This window comes from Apis florea, unplaced genomic scaffold (assembly GCF_048593485.1).
Source record: "Apis florea isolate Af1SG1 unplaced genomic scaffold, ASM4859348v1 contig_3772_pilon, whole genome shotgun sequence".
Taxonomy (NCBI): Eukaryota; Metazoa; Arthropoda; class Insecta; order Hymenoptera; family Apidae; genus Apis; species Apis florea.
In genome coordinates, this window is record NW_028256845.1 from 3,255,647 (window position 1) to 3,278,960 (window position 23,314).

The 23,314-nt window shown below is 37.8% G+C and overlaps 1 protein-coding gene and 1 long non-coding RNA gene across 2 annotated transcripts in view; one reads left to right on the plus strand and one right to left on the minus strand.

Moving 5' to 3' along the window:
* The window catches only part of LOC100871724 (uncharacterized), a 237,477-nt gene extending 214,352 nt beyond the window's left edge, over nucleotides 1-23,125 (plus strand). The window contains 6 exon segments of the mRNA XM_086915363.1: nucleotides 8,126-8,244; nucleotides 14,023-14,201; nucleotides 14,528-14,689; nucleotides 16,264-16,540; nucleotides 19,138-19,279; nucleotides 19,930-23,125. Coding sequence (XP_086771489.1) covers nucleotides 8,126-8,244; nucleotides 14,023-14,201; nucleotides 14,528-14,689; nucleotides 16,264-16,540; nucleotides 19,138-19,279; nucleotides 19,930-20,125 — 1,075 coding nt within the window. The 3' untranslated portion in view covers nucleotides 20,126-23,125.
* Nucleotides 14,304-23,290, minus strand: LOC147656424 (uncharacterized). The gene is made up of 3 exons (XR_015294492.1): nucleotides 23,149-23,290; nucleotides 16,710-17,404; nucleotides 14,304-14,645 (listed from the first exon to the last, which is right to left on the minus strand). It is a non-coding gene; the product is annotated as an uncharacterized LOC147656424 (long non-coding RNA).
* Between the last annotated feature and the right edge of the window lie 24 nt (nucleotides 23,291-23,314).

Sequence of the window (23,314 nt, forward strand, 5' to 3'; positions counted from 1 at the left end):
TTTAATCAGATAAATGTCAAAACGGGTCTGATAAAGAAGAATCACACGGCCAAGAATGGACGTATCTCCGGCTGAAAAACGTGACGGGAAACCCGAGAAAGACTTTCCCCCGCACATATTGATCAGCGTGTCGAGGGCGAGGAGGAGGGAGTGGAGAGAAGGGAGATGGAGGTGGAGGAGCACGATCTGAATAGGTTACATTCCAAATCCTTTCAACCGCGATCGATGTTCAACCCCGCCACAATCCGGAGGATCGTTGGTCCACGGACGAGGCCATCGGTCCAGAAGCTGGGGACTAGAAGGATCTAATTGTGAGATACGAAGCGACTGGAATTCCATCGTGAACGTAAACAACGCGGTTAATACTGTGTTTGACTTGTACGGTTAAACTTTAATGCACTGCCGGAATTCCTGACCTTTAGGGGGCAGGAAAAACGGGGGTATACGATCTGTCGAGATCCTCTCGTATACGTTTGTCGTGTGTTGTATCGTGGTATTGCGAGTTTTTAGAAACAAAAGGTTACCATGTGCATCTCGATTTTTCTCCGCTAAATTGATGCAAAAAAAAAAAAAAAAAAAAAAGGTATAAATTAAAACTCCTTTACTTCGAGAAAAATCCTTTTAATTCGATTAGACTAGTAAGAAGTTCGAAATTTTCTTTCCAAAATTAACTTCGAATTTAAAAAAAAAAAACCGGCAACAAACCCATTACACAATTATTCCTTCCATTATCCACCCCTCCTTGATCACCGTTAATTACTTCTCAAACAAGAATATATCGAGACACCGCGTAAAGAACAGTCCCAAAAGGTTCGACCAACCGCGAGGTATCCTTTTCCACGGTTTGAAGATCAAGCCGAAATTCTCGATAGAAATGATCGTAATTAAGGCGGAAAGACGAGGGATGTGTGGAGGATGCGATTCACAAGAGTGCAAGTGAGGTCTCGTGGGACGAGCGGGGTCGGCCAACTGTGGAAAGAGCACGACGTACGAGGGCGAACGGCGGCAAACAAAGTATCGCAACCTCCCCCTTGGGATGGGAAGAGAAGTAAGTGCAAAAGGGAATGCTGCGGAGTGCACGGATGCGGCGCATGCATTATGCAAGCGGCGGGAAATAGACGGACGCGAAATGTCCATGGGTTTCCACGCGACGATATCTCGAAATGAAAAAAGAAAAGAAAAGAAAAGAAAAGAAAAGAAAGTACGACTGACCGACCGACTGGGCTGATTATTCCCAAGTCGAATCGATTTTCGATGCTGTACACTTGTGGTGCTGTGGATCAAACTATGGGTTTTATTTATTTGATTATCACGTGTTGTGCGTTTGTGAGAAATTCAACAGTGTATAGAGTTAATGGTGATTTATAGCTTATCATAGTTATAGTCAAAATTAAAGAATCAGAATTAAAGTGAAAGTAGACAGGCTTTATTGTTTGAGGCAAGATGAACATGATAAATCGAAATGTATTGATATGTTGTATCCTATATGATTTAATTAAACTTCTTATAACGGATGAAATGGATGGATTATATTTCAAGATAATTTTTACAATAATTGTTGTAATTTTTCCTTGTCATCTATCGAGATAAATTTGCAATGGAATGAACATTATTACAAGTTTTAAATTTACGCGACGCTAATGATGATTGGAAAATATTTCTGGGTGTTACGTGTTACACTTTCGAAAATGCGACGTCATCGATTATTAATTTGGATTTATATTTTGAATTTCGCTTTTCAGAAAATCGAAGGAAACGAGTACGAAATATTGCGAAATATATTTGATAACGGAAGTGCATACGTTTCTCTTCGGTTCAACCGAAGAATATCTACAATTCATCTCTCATTCCCAGCCAAATGAACGGATTGAAATTCAAAATTTACCCGCGTCTCTTTAAAATTATTTCCATGAAACAACTTGAGAGGAGAACGTTTATTATTTCAGAGGAATAAAGTGGATTGCAATTTTAAGTTAGATTTTTCAACCACTGGAACGGTATCTCTGGAAAAACAATAATCACATGGAACAAGAGATTTCGTGAAATTTTAACGATACATCCATCACGTTTTCCACCCCGTCTGAATTCTGTTAAATTCACCTATCGTATTTCTCTCTTTCTCTCTTTACGTGTTCGCGCGTAAAAAAGGGCAGATATCTTACACCAACGTGACACGTAAAAACAATCGTTCTCTTTCTCATTATATTGTACATTTAATCGGCATAATTCTTCGTTAAAATTTGCAGAATCTTCCGCAAAATGTGTATCCTCGGAAAAGGAATTGCGATTCAAAGCAAACAAAACCTCGACGGATTTCTCCCCGCAAAATTACTCGAATTTCCCTGTGTTACGATAAATTTCACGATAATTTCCTCTAAATTGTACAAAAACAAGATTTAACACGAGTAATTTCATTCCTGCCGTGGAACGCGCGCACACATATATTCCAGCCAAACTTCTTCGACCATTTCCAAATTCGCAAAAACCATCCTCTCCATAACTTCTGTCTGCGCGACATCGCGGAGACTTTCTTTTCTTTTCTTTTTCTTTTTTTTTTTTTTTCTTTTTTTAAACAATCCAGCTTAATTTCTAACGCGACCAGAGACAGGGGCCAAGCTGGAATTTATGCCCGGTTACGGATACACGTGAACGTGCGTGCCTATGGGACTGTCGCGTGTTTTATACCGGCTAATCTCGTAAAAATTCATGCAAAATAACGCCCGTGTTTCATCCACGCGCTGCTCCTCGGTAGCCGGAGGCACGTTTTCCATTGTTCAGCCGCGGTCCAACTTTCACGATGCATTTAAAACGACTTGAGGGGGGGGAGGAGAGGGAGAAGCGATGCAAGAACCGGACGGAATATTTTGCGCCCGGTAATAATGCGATCAACCGCGGTTTCCGGCTTATCGTTCGTCCACAACCTGCTCCCCGTAGGAAAATTGGTGGAAAAAAATTTCCATCCAACCAGAGAGAGAGAGAGAGAAAGAGAGGAGAGATCGCGATGTTACACGTGAAGCACGTTCGTGTAGCTTATTAGTAGCAACGATAGTAACGAGATTATTATTATTTTTTGTTTCTTGTTGATAATTAAAGCGAGCAGTCGGGATAAACCGTTTCCAAGGTTCAACACAAAGAAGGGTTGGCTCTCTTGATCGTTACACGCGTTATTAAATGAATATTAAAAAATAACCTCGTTAACTCAATCGGGGAGAATTTTTCCTCCAACGTCGATCTCGTCGCGATTCGATTCCTCTGAACGATCCTACGTTCATTCTTCCCCGATTATTCCCCGATCGATCCATTTTTCTTTTTTTTTTTCTACGCCGCCGAATTTTCGCCTTCATCAAAATTCCAGCGGCGCGTTGTTTGTTGCGAGGCCAAAATTGTGAAAAAACCTTCGACGCTCGGCAAACTTTCGGCATTAAAAAACCTCGATTGGAGATTCGCCCCCTCCTCTTTATCAAAGCGATCGGATTCACGATCCTGCTCGCGATAACACGCGCGGCATAAAAAGCGGCGCGATTATCCGCGCGGGCACGCGCCGTTTAATCCGCGCCCATGCGTGGATCAATCGAGGGTGGCCGGAGCTGTCGAGTAATTTAATCTCCGTTTGGCACCAACTAAAAGCCGCGCCGCTTCTGTCCGTTAGCAGGCGGCAAGGCTAATGAACCGGCCCTCCGCTGTGTCGACACCGGCTGCGCTCCCGGCAAAATAAACCTCGACTCGGCCGCCCCCTACTTGGCGCAATACAAACAGACAGGGGCGCTGGAGGACGGGCGTATAATTTCTCTCCGCCACGCACGGTCAATAATAATTGATCGGGGGGAGAGGGATGATCGGGCGGGGGAGAGCGGTGGCTTGAACAGGGATTAAACGCCGCATCGAATCGGAAACCGGTTTACTTTGCCCTTCGATTCGTAGCTCGTTTAACGCGGAGCTTAAAGGCCGTCGAGAAGGCTGGATCGTGACCACTGCGAGGCAAGAGGTAATTTCCGCTCGTTGATGTTGATTCCTTGAGGCGTGGATCATTTTCGTTAGAAAAACGCGAAAAAGTAATCGCTCGCCATAGATGTTTAGCGACATTGATCGTTTTAAGAGGAATTATTTTTAATTTTTTTTTTGTAATCGAAAATGTTTATTATGCGATTTTTCGTGATTTCGTACGAAACTTTACTTATCGTATTATTATAAAAATATAAATACAAGTTGGTAAATGGTTCGTTTATTATATAAGAATAAAAGAAATAATATCTGGTTTTTGGTTCGATACAGTGCGTAAATGGATTGGTTGTGTTTATTTTAGATCCGTTTCAGAATGTTATTCGTTCTTATAAATACAAAACGATATTGGTGGAAAATTAAATTTATCGCATTAGAAGTTTCGCGTTGAATTTTTTCCCCGATTCAGCGAATTTCGAGATATCGATTCGTGAAGTTTATTTATTTTTACCTAGTAGGAACGTTTTTCCTAGAAAATTTCCCCGGAAAGCAAATAAAAATGAAACGAACGTGATATTTTGTGATCTCGTAGGCTAAAGAATCTTCTCAGTAAAAGTAATTCTTCCTATTTCGGTCATTTTATTATATATTGCATTTATTACGAATCGTATTTAAGATTCATAAAAATCAATTTTCAATATTCTGCTATTTATTTGTAATAAACTGTCGAAAAAGTTATTTTCCACTTTAAACTCGTTATTAACCCGATTTTGGCTATATATCACGAATATTCTTCAACTATATCCAATTCGTTCGTATCTTGTATCCATCTGTCAATCGCACATAATCCAAGAATACGAGTATACCTTATTTAAAACACGCAGGTAGAATAATAGAAAGTGGTAAAAGCAGAAAAATAAGTAGCATAAGTCGGAAGGAAATGAAGTCAGCCGTGAGACAACAACACGACGGGGAATGAAACAAAACTGTCATGCAAATTGTAAACGAGGAAAGGAGGTTCACGACATGGAGAGTGAGAATGGGCGCGTTAAAATCTCGTTTGACCGAAATACGAGCCGCGATCGCTGTCGGTGACGATCTCTCTTCGGGGCAACAGATATCTCGACCCCCCGATTTGCACAGGAAAAGTACACACCAGATCCTGCCTCGTGCGCATTCGAAATTCACGAATGAAAGTTGAAAATGAGCCAACTGGGTCGGTTGATCCCGCGCTTTCCAAGAAACAATCATTCTATCGAAAAAAACACCGAGTTGGACCACCCCGCCTCGTTCGATGACGTTGTTCGATCCCCTGGAAAAATTGCAAATTGATCGATCGAGATCGGGACGAGAAACGAGATTTCAATAGTTTTAATAATCGAAAAGAGAAAGAGAAATGAAATTTTTCGACGAATATTTCCCTGTTTTCTCAGGGAAAAATGGATGGTTTTTTCTTATTCGAAATATCACGTGTAAAAATAACTTTTCCTCGTTTTTCCCGCGTTTCTCCTTTCTATTTTTCCTCATTACCGTTTCATTTCGAGCCGCAACGATCCCCCTCCTTCGTTTCGTTACTCACGCATCAACTCATCGTTATAAATAATACGTTATTCGAAGTTTGAGCAAAGTTGCTCGCGTGAAATTGTATTTTCAAGTTCCCCTTCGTTATTTACCGTTTGTTTGCCGCTCATTAACAAACGTTCCGTCGAGCAATTACAAATTTTTTTCCAAGTTTTTAATCAAAGCAATCGAAAACCGTTGCGCCCTCCATCTTCCTTCCTTCCTTCCTTCCTCTTCCTTCCTTCCTTCCTTCCTTCTTCCTTCCTTCCTTCCTCTTCTGGAAGAAGCGTAACCGCGGATGAAATCGTAACTTGGCCAATTTCGCAGTGTGCAACAAAAGCATTGATTTTTCTACGCCGATAACGCGATTAATCTTTCGATTTCGCGTCGTAATTATCGTTTTTTTTATTATTAATTAAAACAATGCAATTGTAATGGATAACGATATCGCGAAGAATTTGATTTTTTCTTTCTTCTTCGAAGAGAATCTTTCATTCTCTTTAATGGAACGCTATAATTTTTCTTTTTTTTCTACGCGTCCGCGAGCTTTTGAGCCTCAAAACTCATTAAGTAAGTCTCAGACGATGTAACTGGCTCGGTCTCGGGAATCTATGGGATATTGCAGGATCTAAAGGATATTATGAATTGGATGAGTTGAGAAAGTTGGTGGAGCTGCGAAACTTGGAGATGTCTTTACCTTTCGTGGGATAGTAGACATTTCTGCGATCCCGAAAGCTTAAGTGACTTCCATAACTCGAAGATTTTTTTTTTAAAAAATCGGAGGAGGGGGGAGGGGACTATAATACACACACATATATATATATCTTAAAAAACGGAAAGGGAATCACGAACATTGGACGAGGGCAAGAAGTTTGAGCAAGAAGTCGAAAGTTCGAAAATTTTCAAGAAAGATACGGGGAAGGGGGGGGGCTTGCAAGAGATATTTGATCTTCGACGAAGAAAATCTTCCATGTAAAATTCTTTCAGGGTATAGCAAGGGATAAAAATTTTTGCAACAACTTGGACATCATTCGTAGTGAAAAACTACTTTGCCCGCTAAAATTCCTCGCCTGCAAAATCTCTCTTCCTCTGTAATACAACTTCTCTCCGCGTATATTGAAAACAAAGAAAGAAAGAAAGAAAAAAAAAAAAAAAAAACCTCCAAAATTCGTGAATCGAAATTTCGATACCTACTGGCGAATAATATGATTCATAAATATGCACGGCTCATCGACGCCACCACCACCACCACCACCATCACCAAGGGTGGTGGCCACCGCGCGATACACACCAACCAGACCACCTTTACCTTTTAATCTCGCGGTAAATTAATTTGCTCCGGAATTGGTCGAATGGCCATACCACTCTGAACACCTGGCTGTCGTTGCCAGGCCAAAAACCGTGTTAATTTATTCCATCTATTAATAACCGTCCGATGCCATGCGGCAAGACGTTATCACACGGGCAAAACCGGGCCGCAAACATTGACTTATCACTATACCCTGTCTCATGGAGGATTCAGGCGCAGGTTATCGCGAGGCGCCCGTTCCCAGGACGTCCATTTACAAGTTGGGGCCGGGTAAAATGGAAGCGAACGACGTGGAAAATTTACATGCCGCTTTGTGCCACCACTTGCCCAACTTCCAAGCCTTGCTCGCTGCGCTGGCACACGTAAGCTTGTCAAGCATGGTGAGACGTGTACCTCTTTGACATAAAGGCGCCGGCTTCATAATTCACGGCAAACTTCCTTCGGGCGGTTCGACTTAGCGACATAAAGGAAAAGAGCTCCTGATGGGGAGTAAGAGAAAGAATCAAAAGATGGGGCGGGGGGATCCAGCTTTATATTCTGCATATGTTGTGCGTATATTTGCGTGTGTGTGTGTGTGTGTGTGTGCAACCCTACCGCTGGAAAATTCTATTCAAAGGAGCCCTCGTGCGACAAATCGAAGCTAACGTTACACGTATTATTATAATACCGTAACACGTGTTCGTTACACGTGTTTATTATTGTTCAGAACGAAAACGTTTCCTCCGTTATCATCGTTGCGAAAGTGAAACAGTGAACGTCGTAAGAACATTGTTTTTCCTCGAAAAAAGTTACGAGAAAAGAAATTTATTCTACGAATAAATCGTCCAACCTAACCTTCTTTGCAAGTACTGTTAATTAATCTTAAACTTTGGACAAACCTTAAAAAATTCCCTTTGAAAATAAATATTCATCCTCGCCGACAATCACTCAGCAGTAAAAAAAAAAAAGCAAGGAAGAAAGGAAGGAAAGTAAAAGTAATCTCATCAACCGCAACGAGCACGAGGAAACGTATATATATATATACACGTTTGCCTCTGAATTACGCGGCTCGTTGAAAACCACGGGGAGCAGGTTCCGTTCGAAGGTATCCGATAGAGCTTTACGACATTTTTTTTTTTTTTTTCGATAGCAACCCCCGTGATTTACAATCGATCTCGATGGAACGACTCGTTTTCCACGAAGAAATGACTCGAATCTCTCCTCTCCACCTCCCTCTCCCCCCGGCAATATAAGGCTGCGTAAAAGCAGATTCTATTTTTCGTTTCTTCCTCCTTTCTTTTTTCTTTTCTTTTCTTTTCTTTTCTTTTTCTTTTCCAGATACATCGAGCCGAAAAGGTACTCGTCTAATGGGAGAGATATGACGGTCGTACTGAAACGAGCAACGAACAGCCCCACCGACGAGGAATACATGGACGTCTCTTATTACTTCCACGATGGTAAGCCGACTATCTCTCACGTCTTTTCAACGCGACAACGTATATAAAAGTATCGAAGGGGGTTTCTCAAGACGGGGTTCTCAATGGAATCATTGCCAGTTTTCCGAGTCTTAATGGGTAATAGGTTTACGTATGTTGGCTTTGGGATACGTAAATGGTTTACGGTTATGATGGTACGGTTCTTCTATACGGTTTCTTTATATACCGGTGAAAATTGAACGACGAAAATGCTTGTTACGTGTCACTTTTAAGATCGATTAAATGATTCTTGAACAACTCGTTATATGTACGTTTTCGACGAAATTCTAAGTATAAATGGAGATATTTATATTAAACGAATTTCATTTTTAAGGTGCAAGTAATGAGCATCGATTGTTCGATTAAACGAGTCACGCTGATTACCGCACAATTCATATGTTAATAGAAATCCTATCCTTTTCCTGTGGAAAAAATCAAGGAAGACTCGATGGCTTCTTCGAAACGAAAGAAATTTACGAATAAAATTTCAATCTCGTTACTTCAATATCGGACGATCAATCGAACAAAGGTTTTTATTTTTCTTTAAAATTAAACGAATCTTTAACTTAAAAATTCTCGTCCGTGTTTCGAAGGGATTAATTTCGAAAGAATCGTTTCGAAAGAGCGTGTACACGCGACGCGTCAATTATTTTTGGCTCCGATTCTTCTTGGCCGAGGTTTCAACGGCCAAGTACCTCGGCTACTAATTACCAACGACTAATTGCAGCCATTGCGAGCCGACATATCGGCGAGCCCCCTTAATCGGATGAATATAGATGCGTCCATGCGCACGGTAATCCGCAAGTCCTGGTTGGAACGTGGCCAAGAACGCGCGACTATCCATAAGGATAGCATTTAGCTGGGCGCGATCGTTGTGCACGAATCGTCGAAACAAAAAGAGAGAGAGAGAGAGAAAACGTTGTAAACCTTGCGATTGAGATTAAGATAGCGATAGCGTATTTTAATAATGCAAGGGCGCTGTTTCGTTATGAATTAATCGGAATTTTCTCTCTCTCTCTCTCTCTCTCTCTCGAGTTTCTTCTCCTCGATGAGAAAGCAAGTATTCCATACGGATATTCCTTCCTTCGTTGAAACGGGATAAGATGCTTGGTTGGATGCATTTATTCTTGGGCTGGGGTAAAAAAAAAGGGAGGGAAGAACCCATCGAATTCGATCGAACGACCATGAATCTTTTATTATTAAAATTTCTTTCTCGCGTGATTAAAATGGCGAAGGGCGTGAGTCTTTTCTAATCTAAAAATTATTAAAAAAATTTACAATCGGGAGGATTTCTCTTCTGATGAATTCGAATAGGGAAAGAATTAACGTACGTTTAAACGTTAATTATTGACGAAAATTGTATAGGAAATCTATTGGCGATTACTTTTACGATTAATAATTTTCCGTTCTTTTAACCGAAAAAATGAGGATGGAAGATCTCAAAGCATTATCCTATCTTTGCCATGTATTAAAGATAAGAGGTTCTGACGTAGTAATACTCTACATCTCCTTTGTCATGTATGCTATGTTGGCAACAAAACGCTTGGAACAAGATATTTTCACGTGAATTTTCCTCTCTCTAAATATCGTCTAAAAAGTAACGAAACTCGTTCGAGATCCGCTGAAAAAAGATTCATTTACTTTTCCAAAAGAAATTCATTGGAAGAGGGGAAGATATTCGCGCGAGATTCAATATCATCGACAAAGAGACGGGAAGCAAAGATGTGAAATTAAATTTCGATCGCGTATACCTAATAAACGGAACAGAAAACGTGCTCCATTTTTGCATGGAAAATTAATCGAAAAGAAACGAAGATCGAAGAGCAGAGGCCGCGTCCATTACACCGATTTTACACGTCTTTATGAGGTGTCCGTCAAATCGATAATCCAACGTTTGGATTTATCGCGTGTCGCGTACGGAAAAATCGTCAATCGTCTGAAAAATCACCCACGCAGATTAATGATAAACGATGAGAATAGAATTTCCGGTGGATATTTAATAAAATCTTATTCTCTTGACTGTAGAGAAATCAATCGTATTGAAATTCTGATAAGTTTGAAAAGTGTCCGAATAAGAAAAGTAGAATTTGTATTTTTCGCATATTTTTTTCATGAAAAATATATAAAATTGGAAGGGAATTCGTTTTACAAAATTTCATCAATACTACCATTAATGATATTTTAAATGAATCGTAAGTTATGAATGTTTAGCACTCGTTAAATAGTAGAAATCCTTAAGAAATATACATTTTCCTGCGCTCAACAAACGTATCACTCTATTAACAATTTCAAATATTACTAAAATAAATTTCGCAGTTTTGATTCATAAGTTGAATCAATGTTGAATCTTTAGCCAGAAATCCTCCAAGTAGTATTGGTGTTAATTTTCTGCGCCCAAGAATCTACTACTTAATAATTCCAAAAGTCCATCATTTTCAACTCGTCGTTTTTCTTTTTTTTTTTTTTTTTTTTTTTTTAATTAACAAATCCATATAAATCTTAGCGTCGAACGCGTTGCCACGTAATAATTTGAAAATAATGCGAAAGTATAAAGTAAGATTGACGCGCGACGAGTCCATCCCGCCCCCGTTTCACACACTTTTTGATCCCGTTGATTGCGTTTTCCAATTGGAACCGTACAATTTATCGATCGTTCATGTTCAGACACGCGTACACCGTGTGTAAACGTAATAACGTTGACGAACGAGCGGGGCGTCCATCAATCACCGTCAAATCGATGCCGGCAGTTTGTCGCCACGCCGACTTTCCATTCGTGTCATTTGCCCGTTATTAACGCGCGCCAATTTTTTTCTCCGATCATCATCGATGACTTTGCGTTACGCCATTGTGAAGTGGCACGAGCGTAAACCGCCATTGTCTCTTGGTGGATAGATAGCATCCTGCTCGATCGATCGAACTTTCGATCCGTAAAAACTTTGTTTTGCGTGATTTAGAAAAATTAAAAAATAATAATTAAATTCTTTAAAAAATAAAATTCTAAAAAAGTACGTCTCGAGAGAAGGAAACGTAGATTTAATTCTTTTTTCTTTTTCTTTTTTTTTCCTGATTAAAAATCTTCGAATTTCTCCGTTTTCAGGAATGAATTTTGATCGAATGAAATAATTATATTTCTTTTTTCTTAATCCACTCGAAGGTGTATAGAATGATATGTACAAAAGGCAGCAGGTTTTCAAGGATATTGTTTAAACACGGCAAAAATTTAATCTCCTCTCGAAATCTCGGAACACGTAATAAGGACACGTCAGATTGATCGACGAACCACGAACACGGTCATGCATTTATGCATTCGGCCGACGTATATTATACGAACATCGATTCTTCGATTAATTGAATATTCCTTTGAAGGGGCACATTGAATGTACACGGCCTCGAAATACACGGTCCGCACAATTTCTATCGTGGAATAGCGCAGGCCCTCCCTTTTAGGGCCGTAATACCCGGAGGGCAATCTATCGATGCGTAAAATTTTATGTTACCTAGAGGAGACCGATTTCCTTATATGGGAAAATATATGGCTCGATCATCGACCTTCGCTCGCAATCTTCTCGCATACGAAACGAAACGTGAAAATTTCGCTCTCGCCCCACCCACGGGAGGAATAAATTCGTTTGACGCGAAAAAAAAAATAAAAAATATTCAAACAGAATTATATTTTTTGAAAAAACGACATTACGTTGTAACAAAAAACGTTTATTATTTGTCGTTGCTTTTCACTTTTTCGATTTTTCGTACGTAAAACTCTGCATCCCGCGCTACTTACTTATGGAAAATATTTAATTAATTAAAAATCCATCACGATTCCGTATTATGATATCTTTTGATGTAGAATTTATATACCTGTTTAGTTACCTGTTTCGGTCGGATAAAAAATGTGAAATGTTGTTTCAAGATCACTCGTCGTGTTATTAAAATTGTAACGAGCAATTTGTTAAAATACAGTTTGTTAAAAGTATATAAGTTAAAAAAAACAACAGGTCTTTGGATTACGCTTTGTAACTACGATTATGATGCTGGTTTTAATACAATATAAATACGATCGTAAAAGTGCACTTGGAAACGTTTCATGAAAGTGCACGCCTTAAACACGGATTACATATATAGGTATAAGCTGCGAAACGAAAGTATCCTCGAAACGAGGAACTTAAAAGGGAAAAAAGGGAAAAAAGAGTTCGAGAGAACAGAGGAAAGTTAGCAGAAATAGGTGATATCGAAGTGTGCCCGCGGCGAAAGTTTCCTTGTTTCTTTGCATATACCCGATCTGTGTTTTCCACGTCCCCTCCCCTCGGAAGAGAACTCGGGCAAAAGAAACTAGATACGAGAAATGTTTTCCCCTATGGAAATAAAATCCACATTGCATTGTGTATATAATACGAACGATAATTAAGAATTTCAAGACTTACGAGACTTGAAAACAAAAAAAAAAAAAAAAAAGAAGCGTTTCGTTTACTTGCGAATTAAAGGAAATTTAAAATTTAAAAAGAATATCAAAAAGTTATCAAAATTATCGCGTGAAAAATAAATGGGGAAGGGAAATATTCTCTCTACGAATTTAATCAAAGCTGCTATTAACCCAAATATTTCTCCGTTTCTCTTTAATTTAATACGAAGCTTAAACTAATTAAAACGAACAACCATTACACAGCAGATGCCCTTTAACAATTTTGCGTATAAAGGAAGCTAATTGCCAGAATCTATCGTGAAACAGTTGTAACAACAGTGTGACAAACAAAAAAAAAAAAAAAAAGAAAGACTCGTTTATGGCAAGTCTCATTTGATCGCGAACTTGTTTCCCCCATTTTACTTTATTAAACGCGTTTCCAGGAAAACGGGGTCTCGCAATTGACGCTCCCGTTTATTTGCCGAGGTCGCGTTGCGCGCGGAATTTCGGTTAACCGGCGCAACAACACGAGGCGAGCTTTTACAACGTGACGAGGCCGCGTTTGACGTATCGTTCGTTCGCCTCTAAAATTGCCACCGCTAATTTAACCGACGTCTCGCCGCGTCTGAATGACGAAATCGTCGCTCTACGAGCGCCGCCATGCGCCTCAATCACGCGAAAATCGCTCGAAACCGGTTTGACGATGCAATTCGATGTGCGCGTTTGACTTTAATACGACCGTTTGTCGATATACGACTCGCTTAACGATACAATTACGAATCCTCCGATTCGTTTATCCAAATTATTTACGATATGATTTACGAAAGAGAAGAAGAATTTTTACACTAGATATTTTTAATTGTTAAGTTATTTTTTTTTTCACTTATCATCGCGTGATAAGGCAGAAAAAATAAAGAATTTTCAAATAGAATAAATAAATTATTGATCGGACAGATGGAATGAAATTTATAGAAACAACTTTTATAGAAATCGAATACGATTTCTTTCGCGAAAATAATCTACGCTCTCTAAGTGGAACAGGCAAATTATTTGTCAGGCGTGCCAATAAAATCGATATTTTTATTTGTCCAAACGTATCGCGTCTCTCCCCCCGTCGTTCAATTTTCTCTCCCCGGGGACGAAAACAACTTTACAACGGAGATGGCGAAGAAATTAAACGAGCAAAAGATTAAATATAATCGATGAGACGTAAAAATATCCAGGTTAGCCCGGGGCGGAACGATTTATCCTTGGCAATTCGGTTGGACGTCGATGAATCGAAAATATTTTTAATCCTGCCTCGCTCCGGATACGATTGAATTCGTACCCGTTCGACAACCTTCGACTTGTCGATATTTCAGAACGCGAGGGTGGCACTCAACAGCCGGCCAGCGTGTGCGACGTCGAATATTACGGACTCACGTCACCGGTGAAAGGTTCCGTGGTACATCCGGATCCTTACCGGTTATTCGCCATGGAGAGGCCAATAAAATGCAGGCAGCACTTCATCCCAGCGGCTAATCAGTCGGTCATCATACGCGTAAGTTCCATCATCCATGATTTTATTATTCAAATTATATTCTCGCAAAGTGTTTTCTGAGATAATGCATCAAGGATGCATTGTTTCTGTTGCAAAAAAAGGTTTCTTAATGCAAAATATTTAATTTATTGTGAGTTACACTGTGAACATTGAATTATTAAGCTGCATCGTGATTTTTACAAAAAAGAATGAATTAATTAAGTAATTAAATTTTACAATTGATTATTCCAAAATATAATATCGAAATATTATCGAGAATCCTTACACGAGAACGCCTTGGTTGCACAATGTTAGATTCAAAGCCGTTGTTATTGTTTTGCTGGAAGGTGGAGAGCAGCTTGAAGCAGAGTCCGGACAGCCCTTGCAAAACCAAATGCGGAGATAGCGGCTGTCAGTGCGTGAGCAACAAGACCCTGGAGAACATGGACCACCTTCTCCTCGTCTCTGAAACCGGTCACATCGTCACTTGTCTTTGTGGAAATTATCAGGTAAGTAGTGAAAACTCTGTGAAATTTATTCGCAACAATTTTACATTTTATCTTCCTGTAAATATTTTTACATTTTCAATCTTCCGATGCACTTTTTTTAAAGGATCGAAGTGATTAGCAACGTGGACCAGCAACAGAACTTGGAAATATAAAAGTATGGAACATCTTCGTAGGAAAAATTTATAAAATTTCAACGAGATACTTTATCTTTAAAAATCGCTTTTATCTGATTTTCAAACTTTCATAATTTTTTCTAGAATACACAAAGGGAAAAAGAAAGAGAAAATAACGGGATGACCTTGAAACATCGAAAAGATGATGAAAAACACGTCCGTCATACGCTTGCACGTTTCACAACACCGAAAACACAGATGGCGCTTCGCAAATCGTTGCTCTCTCTCTTTCCTTTCCTTTCTTCCCTTCTTTCCTTTTTCCCCATCCATACTCGATTCTTCGAAAAACAATTTCTCCCCTTTTGTCTACGTTGTCTACTTTTCGCACGGTACGGCGCGGGCATTATTTGTTTTATTCAACGGCCGGTGAAATCGTTCGAAGTAATTCCACGCCAGTTGATGGAATAGGCGTTGAATAGGAACGGCAGAGAGCATTCAATGTCCCGCCGTTACAATCGGTGTGAACGGGCCCGTTTGTCCGTGAATGAAAGTTGAATGAAACGGTGACAGTCGAACGTGAGCGGTGAGAAATAAAATGCGGTGAGAAAATAAAAGGAACGGGAGAGGGATGGAAAAAGGAGAACGGCGTAGGAAAGCTTGACGAGCAGTTTTTTTTTTTCGAATCGAAACGATTCGCGGTCATCGAGGAGCGTCGGGTTATGATTTTCGATCGAGATGGTTACACACGATGGTTTCGAGTGTACACTTGAAACGAGAAATTCACTCTGGTGATTCGTGGAATTTGTGTATCTCTTTACTCTCTTCGATCTTTTTTCTCGTCGAAGAGAAGAAATTATGAAAGTGTTTGTGAAGTAATTGAATAAATGAAGTATTACTTCAATCTATGAATTTGAGAACATCTATTGATTCGTCTAAAATTTATAATGTCTAGAACACACAGTGTTCATTTATTTAACAAGTGTAATTTTTCGCGGAGTATATAATCTTCAATTAACAAAACAAAATAAGATGACTCTTATGAAAGAAGCAATCAACTAATTGCTACACTGTATATAATTATACGTACATAATGAATATATCTTGATTGATCAATTGACGTCCAATCAACATGGTCTAACAATTAGTTCTTCCTTTCAATGGTAACCAATTTCGGAAAAACTCCATTCTACTACGTTAATAATACGTTCTAATGACGCAAACACACTTTCGTAAATCATTCGAAACAATCGCTAATAATATTAATTTATTATATTACCAACATTTATAAATTAAAATTAATTCCTCTTTGAATATAGTAATAGATATTAAGCGTTACACAATTCTCGTGATGAATATTCACGTTCAATTACACTAACGTTAATATTGTTCGTTAACGAGAAGTTAAATAAACTTTATATAGTAACCGTTTCCACGGATACAAGTCACTTATATGTCCCACAGGACTGGCTCCCTGTCGGTATCCGTAGCTGGATGCCAGTGTACATCGAATGGTCGAGGTCCTCGAAGGCAGGCCTCAATTTCCGCGCAGCTTACGAGTTTATCAAGGACACTTACTGCGGTTATCACACAACGACAAAGCCGGAAGGCGAGGTGAATGGCGGCGACTTGGCCAGCAGCGGCTTAAAGCTCAATCAGTATTATCAACAGAAATGCACGTGGATCCTCAACTCCGTGACGGATCGACAGCTCACCATCGAAGTTAGATCAACTCAGAACCGTAAGAACAATTATTTTCCTTTCTACATTTTTCTTTCTTTTCTTTTCTTTTCTTTACTTTGTAAATTTGTAGGTTATAAAGCGAATTTTCATTCGATACTCGTTCGAAGCAAACGAAAGTTAATATCAATACTCTATCTCTCAAGAGAAAAGGGAAGAGAGATACACACCTATTTTTAGATTACAGCTGCATCCTTGTATCACATACGATCGAAACGTACGAAATCTCATCCTCAAATTTCTCAATCCTCGCACATCTGAACAGAGATCCTCCGATCCATGGTCACGGCGATTCAGCAGCAGATCAAAGGAGGCTACTTATCGACGCCACGCTTTGTCCCTTTCCCAGCGGCGAATTTCGTTGAATTCGAGCCTCGGCTACTCCGCCGGAATTTCGATCCGCGCCATTGAGCCAGGCCATGGGCGCGAACCGAATCGAAAGGCCACCGCCGAGACGAAGGGCAGCGGGCTAAACAGAAAGGAAAAAGGAAGAGGGGACCGGTTCGTCTCCGCAAAAGGGGATGAACTTCGAGAACGAATGGCAGACAGGACTGGAGATTAAAGAGACTATTGGACGATGCAGGACAACGACGGAGAGGGAACTGGTCTTTAAAGGCGCCGTGGCTTCTCCCTTTTTCCCTCGATTTCCTTTTTCTGCCCGTGGTCTTTTCTGGCTTTCCCCCTCCACCAGCTTTCGCGCCGTGAAACAAACGCGAGAACGTGGCAAAGAGACGAAACTGTTGCAACGAAGCCAGAAATGGCTCTCGCCCATTGGTCTCTTTTTATCAAGACCGGAGTTTTCTTTTATTCCCTCAGCTTTTCCTCGTCGAGATCGTCAGTGTGTTGTTCGCTTACAACTATCGATCTGTAATGGAAGTAATTTGATAAATTATCGAAGCTCGTTGATAATTTTCGACAATTCAATTTTATTGATAAGAATAAAACAATGATTCTTATTCTATGACTCATAATAATGATTTGTCGTAGATAAATAATCATATATAATATATATATGAGGATGAATTGCATTACGAATAATTATTTAATATACATATAACAACTGCGAAAATGGAAATAGTTCTCTCCAAAATTTTTTACTTCACAAACCGTGATGGAAAATTTTGTTATAGAACAAAATGGAAAAGTTGAGGGAATATAAATTAAATTTTGATTCGAGTGTGGAAGATACATGCCGTTTAAAAGGTAATATAAAATCGATATCACTCCTGTCTTGGATGTTTCATCAAAATATCGATCGATCAAATTCGACGTGGTGCGTGCACCGGCAAAATATAACAGCATCGAGAACCCCCGTGTATTAGGTTCCTGGTAACTCGATATCCCTGGAAAATTCTGAACCTCGTGTTGATCCATCGAGTGAAAAAGGAAAAAAAGAAATAAAAAAAACTACAAATCCCTTCTATAAACTGTAAAACGAGGAGAGAAAAAAAAAAAAAAAAAGAATGCGATTTGCATGCATCAAGAGTTGGAATTTTTTCAAGCCATTGATATTCATACATTTCCAGTGGAAATCATTGAAAAAAAGCGTCATGAATTGTGAGTCTAGGAAAAAAAAATCGTTTTCCTGATCCTCTCCCCGGATGGATTTATCATTCGTAAAAAAAAAAAAAAAAAAAAAAAAGAAAATAATAAACAATAAATAAACAAAGGATAAAATAAAACAAAAAGCGCGAAGGTCGTCTAGGTATTTTCGTGTGTGCATTATTTTTTACGCTTTCACGATACTGCGCTTGTTTTTTGTTTACATCAACGTTGCAAAAACAATTTTGCCATGGAAAAAAAAAATCGTCAGACCGTGAACAACAATAAAAAGGAGAGAGGGAGGGAGGAGGAAAAATGCGTAAAAATAAATAATACGCGGAAAAATTATACAGTCCCGACTATGCTAGCCAATCGCCTCCAATTATACACGATAGCCTTCAATGATTGCTGGAACATCAATAGTCAGTTCGATCGACGCGTCAAATGTTGTACTCGCGACAATTAATTGTGAAACGACCTCCCTTAATTGATTGTTTGGAGACACGGATACGTTTTATCCATCCCTCGTGACATGATCGCGTGAAAAACGAACATTCTCGGTCATGATTTATCCATTGTCGTCACCTGCTACATCTCGCCGTTCCATTTTAACGGTTAATGGGCAATTTTAAATTAAATAACTCGATACGAAACTGCCAACAAATGTGCACGTAATAATAATTGTATCATTAAATTTTGAAAAAGATCATAAATCTCGAAATAATGAAGGCAAGAATTGTAAATGAGTAATTTTAATCTTAATTCAGAATTCAGTGTTAATCGTGAAATGTTTGATTAATCATTTTTCAATATTAATTTAAACGTACCATAATATTAATGCTAATTTATATTATCAAAAAGAAGTGCAATTTTTAATCCTGTTTTACGTTTAAATTATTTATTGAAATCTCTCGCTTCCTTTCTTAATCCCGTATTACTTATATATAGAACACGCAACTTTTTCGAAATTTTATCTAGAAAATAAAAATTCCATAATCATTCGCGATTTCTTCGTCGTTGGAAAAAATTGATTTCTTTCATTTTTCTTTTTCTCAGGTCCCTGCACCGCGTGGAATTTGACGATACACGAGTACAGCAAGAACGGAGACCCGGCCGGGCCAAGATTGCACACATTTTGCTCGAGAGACACGTACAAAAATTTCACCCTACCATGGAAGACGAACACCGTGGTGGTTAGGTGAGTCCTATCCCTTCTTCGGTTCGGTGGACAGATTAGCCGGAAGTTGAGGGGAAACTTCGTCCATCGACGTCGACTAACGACAGTTACGCGACACTTTTCTCGAGGAGATTATGACACCACGACCTGAATTATGGGGGCAATTTATATGGCCGCGTTTTTGCGCGGGTGAGAGGGCCAACTTAAAAATCGATCGCCCGGAAAGATTTATCCAGCATCCAATGGGGAATCGTTCGAGGCCGGATAAAGTCGCGCAGAGATTACATTTGTCATGGTTTGTGTATCGACACGACGTTTCCTCGAGCGCGAAGAGACCGTGAAAATCCTTGGATATTACGCGTGTAAAAGTTTCCTGAAGAGTCATTTTCTTTTCTTTTTTTCCCACGTGTGAGAAATCGCGTTTGAGCTTGGTCTTGATAGAGAGCAGGTCAAGAATAATGATGCATATCAGAATAATGTATCAAACTCTTCTAAAAGTACGTTATAAGAATCGTTTCGTTGGTCACTTTTTTCACCTGCATTTATTTCTTGTTCATGTTAGATAAGATAGATCTTGAAGAAAGTTTTCTAAACGTGATTCGATGGATTTATTCGGCTTTAGATTTTCATTGATTTATCTTTGTTACATTTATTAAACGATCTGTTCACAGATTGCAAGCGCTAGGAAGGACAGCGCCGGAATACACGATGAAATGGCGGAGCGAGTCTGTAATCGCAAACACGCACAAGAGCGGGCCATCGCCAGCACCGAATCACGTGATAAACTCCTCGACTGGAAACGGACTGCTAGAAACGCGAATCCTAATTCTGTTCGCTATACTACTCGCTTACGTGGCCGGTTGTTGAGTCTACTCGACACACCGTGTCCCATACACGTTCCTGTTCACAATCAGAGACAAACTGTTGCGAACGAGCCTAAGATTTGTACTATTGTACCACACCGTGTGTGAACGAACTTGAAATTTAATATTATCGTAATGACTACGATCGTGTTTCCCGAAAGTTCTTTCAGCGGTTCAGTTTTCTCCGAAAATAAAAAAGTTTATGGATAGAAATGTTTAAAGAGCGAAATGATTGCATAAAACGAAACTTATTATGGAAGTTTTAAAAGTTTCATGTTAGTTTTCATAAAACATTACGTCATTCGATATTGTGTGAAGTTTTCTAAAAGTTTAGAAGGGAAAAAGTCGTGCCCTTTTGATAAAATATTAAAATCAGCCGCCATAAAGTTACCTCGCTTTTAATCATACGGGAACCGAGTGTATTCTAAATTAAATAGATTGCTCGAGAATAATTGCGATTAAACGAAATTCATTTTTAGTCCGTTTCTACGCAAATATTCGACAATTATTTTTTAAATTGTATATTACTCGTCTGCAATCTATTTTTTTTTTTTTCATTTAAAATGGGATTTCATCCGTACAAAGTGGATAATAAAATGTGTAATAAAGATTAATTTGCAATCACAGTTCTCGAGCAAGCAAGAGCATCGAATGCTGATCAAAGAACACGAAAATTCTAAAACGATTTAATCGAATGCTCAGATATTTTTCAATTGCCGATATTTTAGCGTAATTGTTCGATATTATCACACGTAGATGAATATTAACAAAGTTAAAATTTCATCCGATAAATTGAAGAGAATGAATGGCATGAAATCGAATTTTGGAATTCAACGCTCTAGTCGAATTACATACATATAAAATGAATTAAATACGAATCAGAGAAAAAAAAGAGAGAAATATATATATATATATAATTACAAATCACACACTCGGTGTATACCATTCGTTTTAATTATAAGAGTCTAATAGAGCATGTACATATTATATATATATATATATATATACATATACATAAATTTATATACAGATTGAGACATTTATAAAGAAATATTTAAATATTATCTATTCTTATTAACATTATTTATTTCTAGTATTATTAAAGATAAAAAAAATGACAAAATTATATTATATTTTATTAAATTATTTATTTTCATTATATAATATTCGCATCAATAATTTTTTATATAATGTTTTATAACCTTTATATATTGAAGTATTTAAAATTCTTTCTATGCGTCACTCATATTCTGTCAATCATATAATTATACATAAATATAAATATAAATATAAATATAGCAAGTTATACGTACGAAAAGAAACAAAGGAAAAAAACGCGATGCACGGATTTGAAATAGCGAAAAACCACGCGTCATCATTTTCACGCAAATGCCAAAATAAATATGTAAGAAAAGAAATTCTATATTATAGTTTCTTGTAAATACGTGAATAGCGAATAATGAGATTTGTACAGAATATCACGAAGTATATTAAGACCTCGATATAATTGTAAATTACGCGGCAATATATCGTAAACATGGTGCGAACTCACGAACGAAAACAAATTGTATTTTATCGAACGAGCTTCGAGTGTCCTAAGGCAATATTGCGAATAATTGTTAACACATTTATAGAATTCTGTCAAAAAAACTTTTCTTTCGCGGTGAAAAACAATATTTATTTCACGAAATGAAAAATAATCAAATAAAAACTTGGAATTTTTTAAAGAAGTAATTGTTTCTTGATCGACTTCCGGAAATGCGATTGATCGTTAGAATAAACGGAATGGACTAGAACATAAATGTTTAATATATTTATAGATTAAAAAGTAAATATTAAGCTAAATGACACAGGCTTATTGAATTAAAAGAACCATCCACGATGTAAAAATGTTTCTATTGGTTAAGTTTTATAGCATTACGATATTGCTGCCATTATTTGTACAGAATATAATGAGTCATATTTTTCGTTTAACGCATTTAAATAACAATCTTTTGTAGCTATCGTATATATGGTGACTTCTATTGTTTATTTTTAGTAGCATTTTTATACTTCGTAATTGCACAAACTGTACCATTTCGCATCGAAACAATGCAATTATATTACCAGAGACTTTAATGCCTGTTAAAATTTCTAATTAAATCATAACATGTATAAAACGACCTCTTGTTGCGTGAGATTCATTCGAATCATTACGAACCTTCGATATTATATATTAATTTTAATGCTTCTGTTAACATTTCATTTATAATTGAATAAATATAATAAATGATTTACCGCACAATTTTTACTGATTAATAGGAATGTGTTCATTATGAGAAGAATTGATAATAATAATAATTTTTAAATTTTTTTTGGAATTAATTTATAATTTTAGCTAATAGAAAGACTGAATTTTATCAGAATGCGACTTGAAGGCTAGTAATGATCGAAACGACTAATAAATAAAAAATAGAAATTTATCCACGATGAAGGATAAAAATGTTAAGATTTGTATAATAAAAGAATAAGCGCTCGAATAGAAGAAATAATCGATAGTCTCTTTTTTGCAACCTCGTCGAAACAGAGATGAAAGTCACAATGTAATTAATTAATATCGTTTTAAGAAGTGACATTATCGAAAAAGAAGAGACATACATACACCATTTAATAAATAATTTATATCAGGCAAACAACAATGGCATGTGATTTAAGTGACTTGTGTTTGAAATCGGTGAATCGTTTCTCGATAGAAATTTCAGTTGTTCACTCTAAAGAGTTATCATCATTACGAACGAAAAATAAAAAGAAATAAAATTATGAGTGGACCGTTCCTTTCTACATTACTGGATTACGTCCTAACAACGATTGTAATTTGTTCCTTAAATGAATGTACCGGTTTTGCACAAGACACATTTATCTTACAAAGGAAAGATACATGTTACATATATGTACTAGTATACTTAAGTCAGAATAAATAGTCAATTGTTTCATATAAAGTACGAATAAAATAAAACAGAAATTAGATATATAGTTATGATTTCTTACCTGAATAATATGTATCCCAATGATATGAATAATATGAAATCTCAAGGAAGCAATAGTGACACAAATAATAGAACAAGATATAGAGATACGATAAAAATTATAAAATCAACGCCATTTTTAAATTAAACAAGTCTATATAAAGAAAGCAAATAGTAAGAAAAAGATA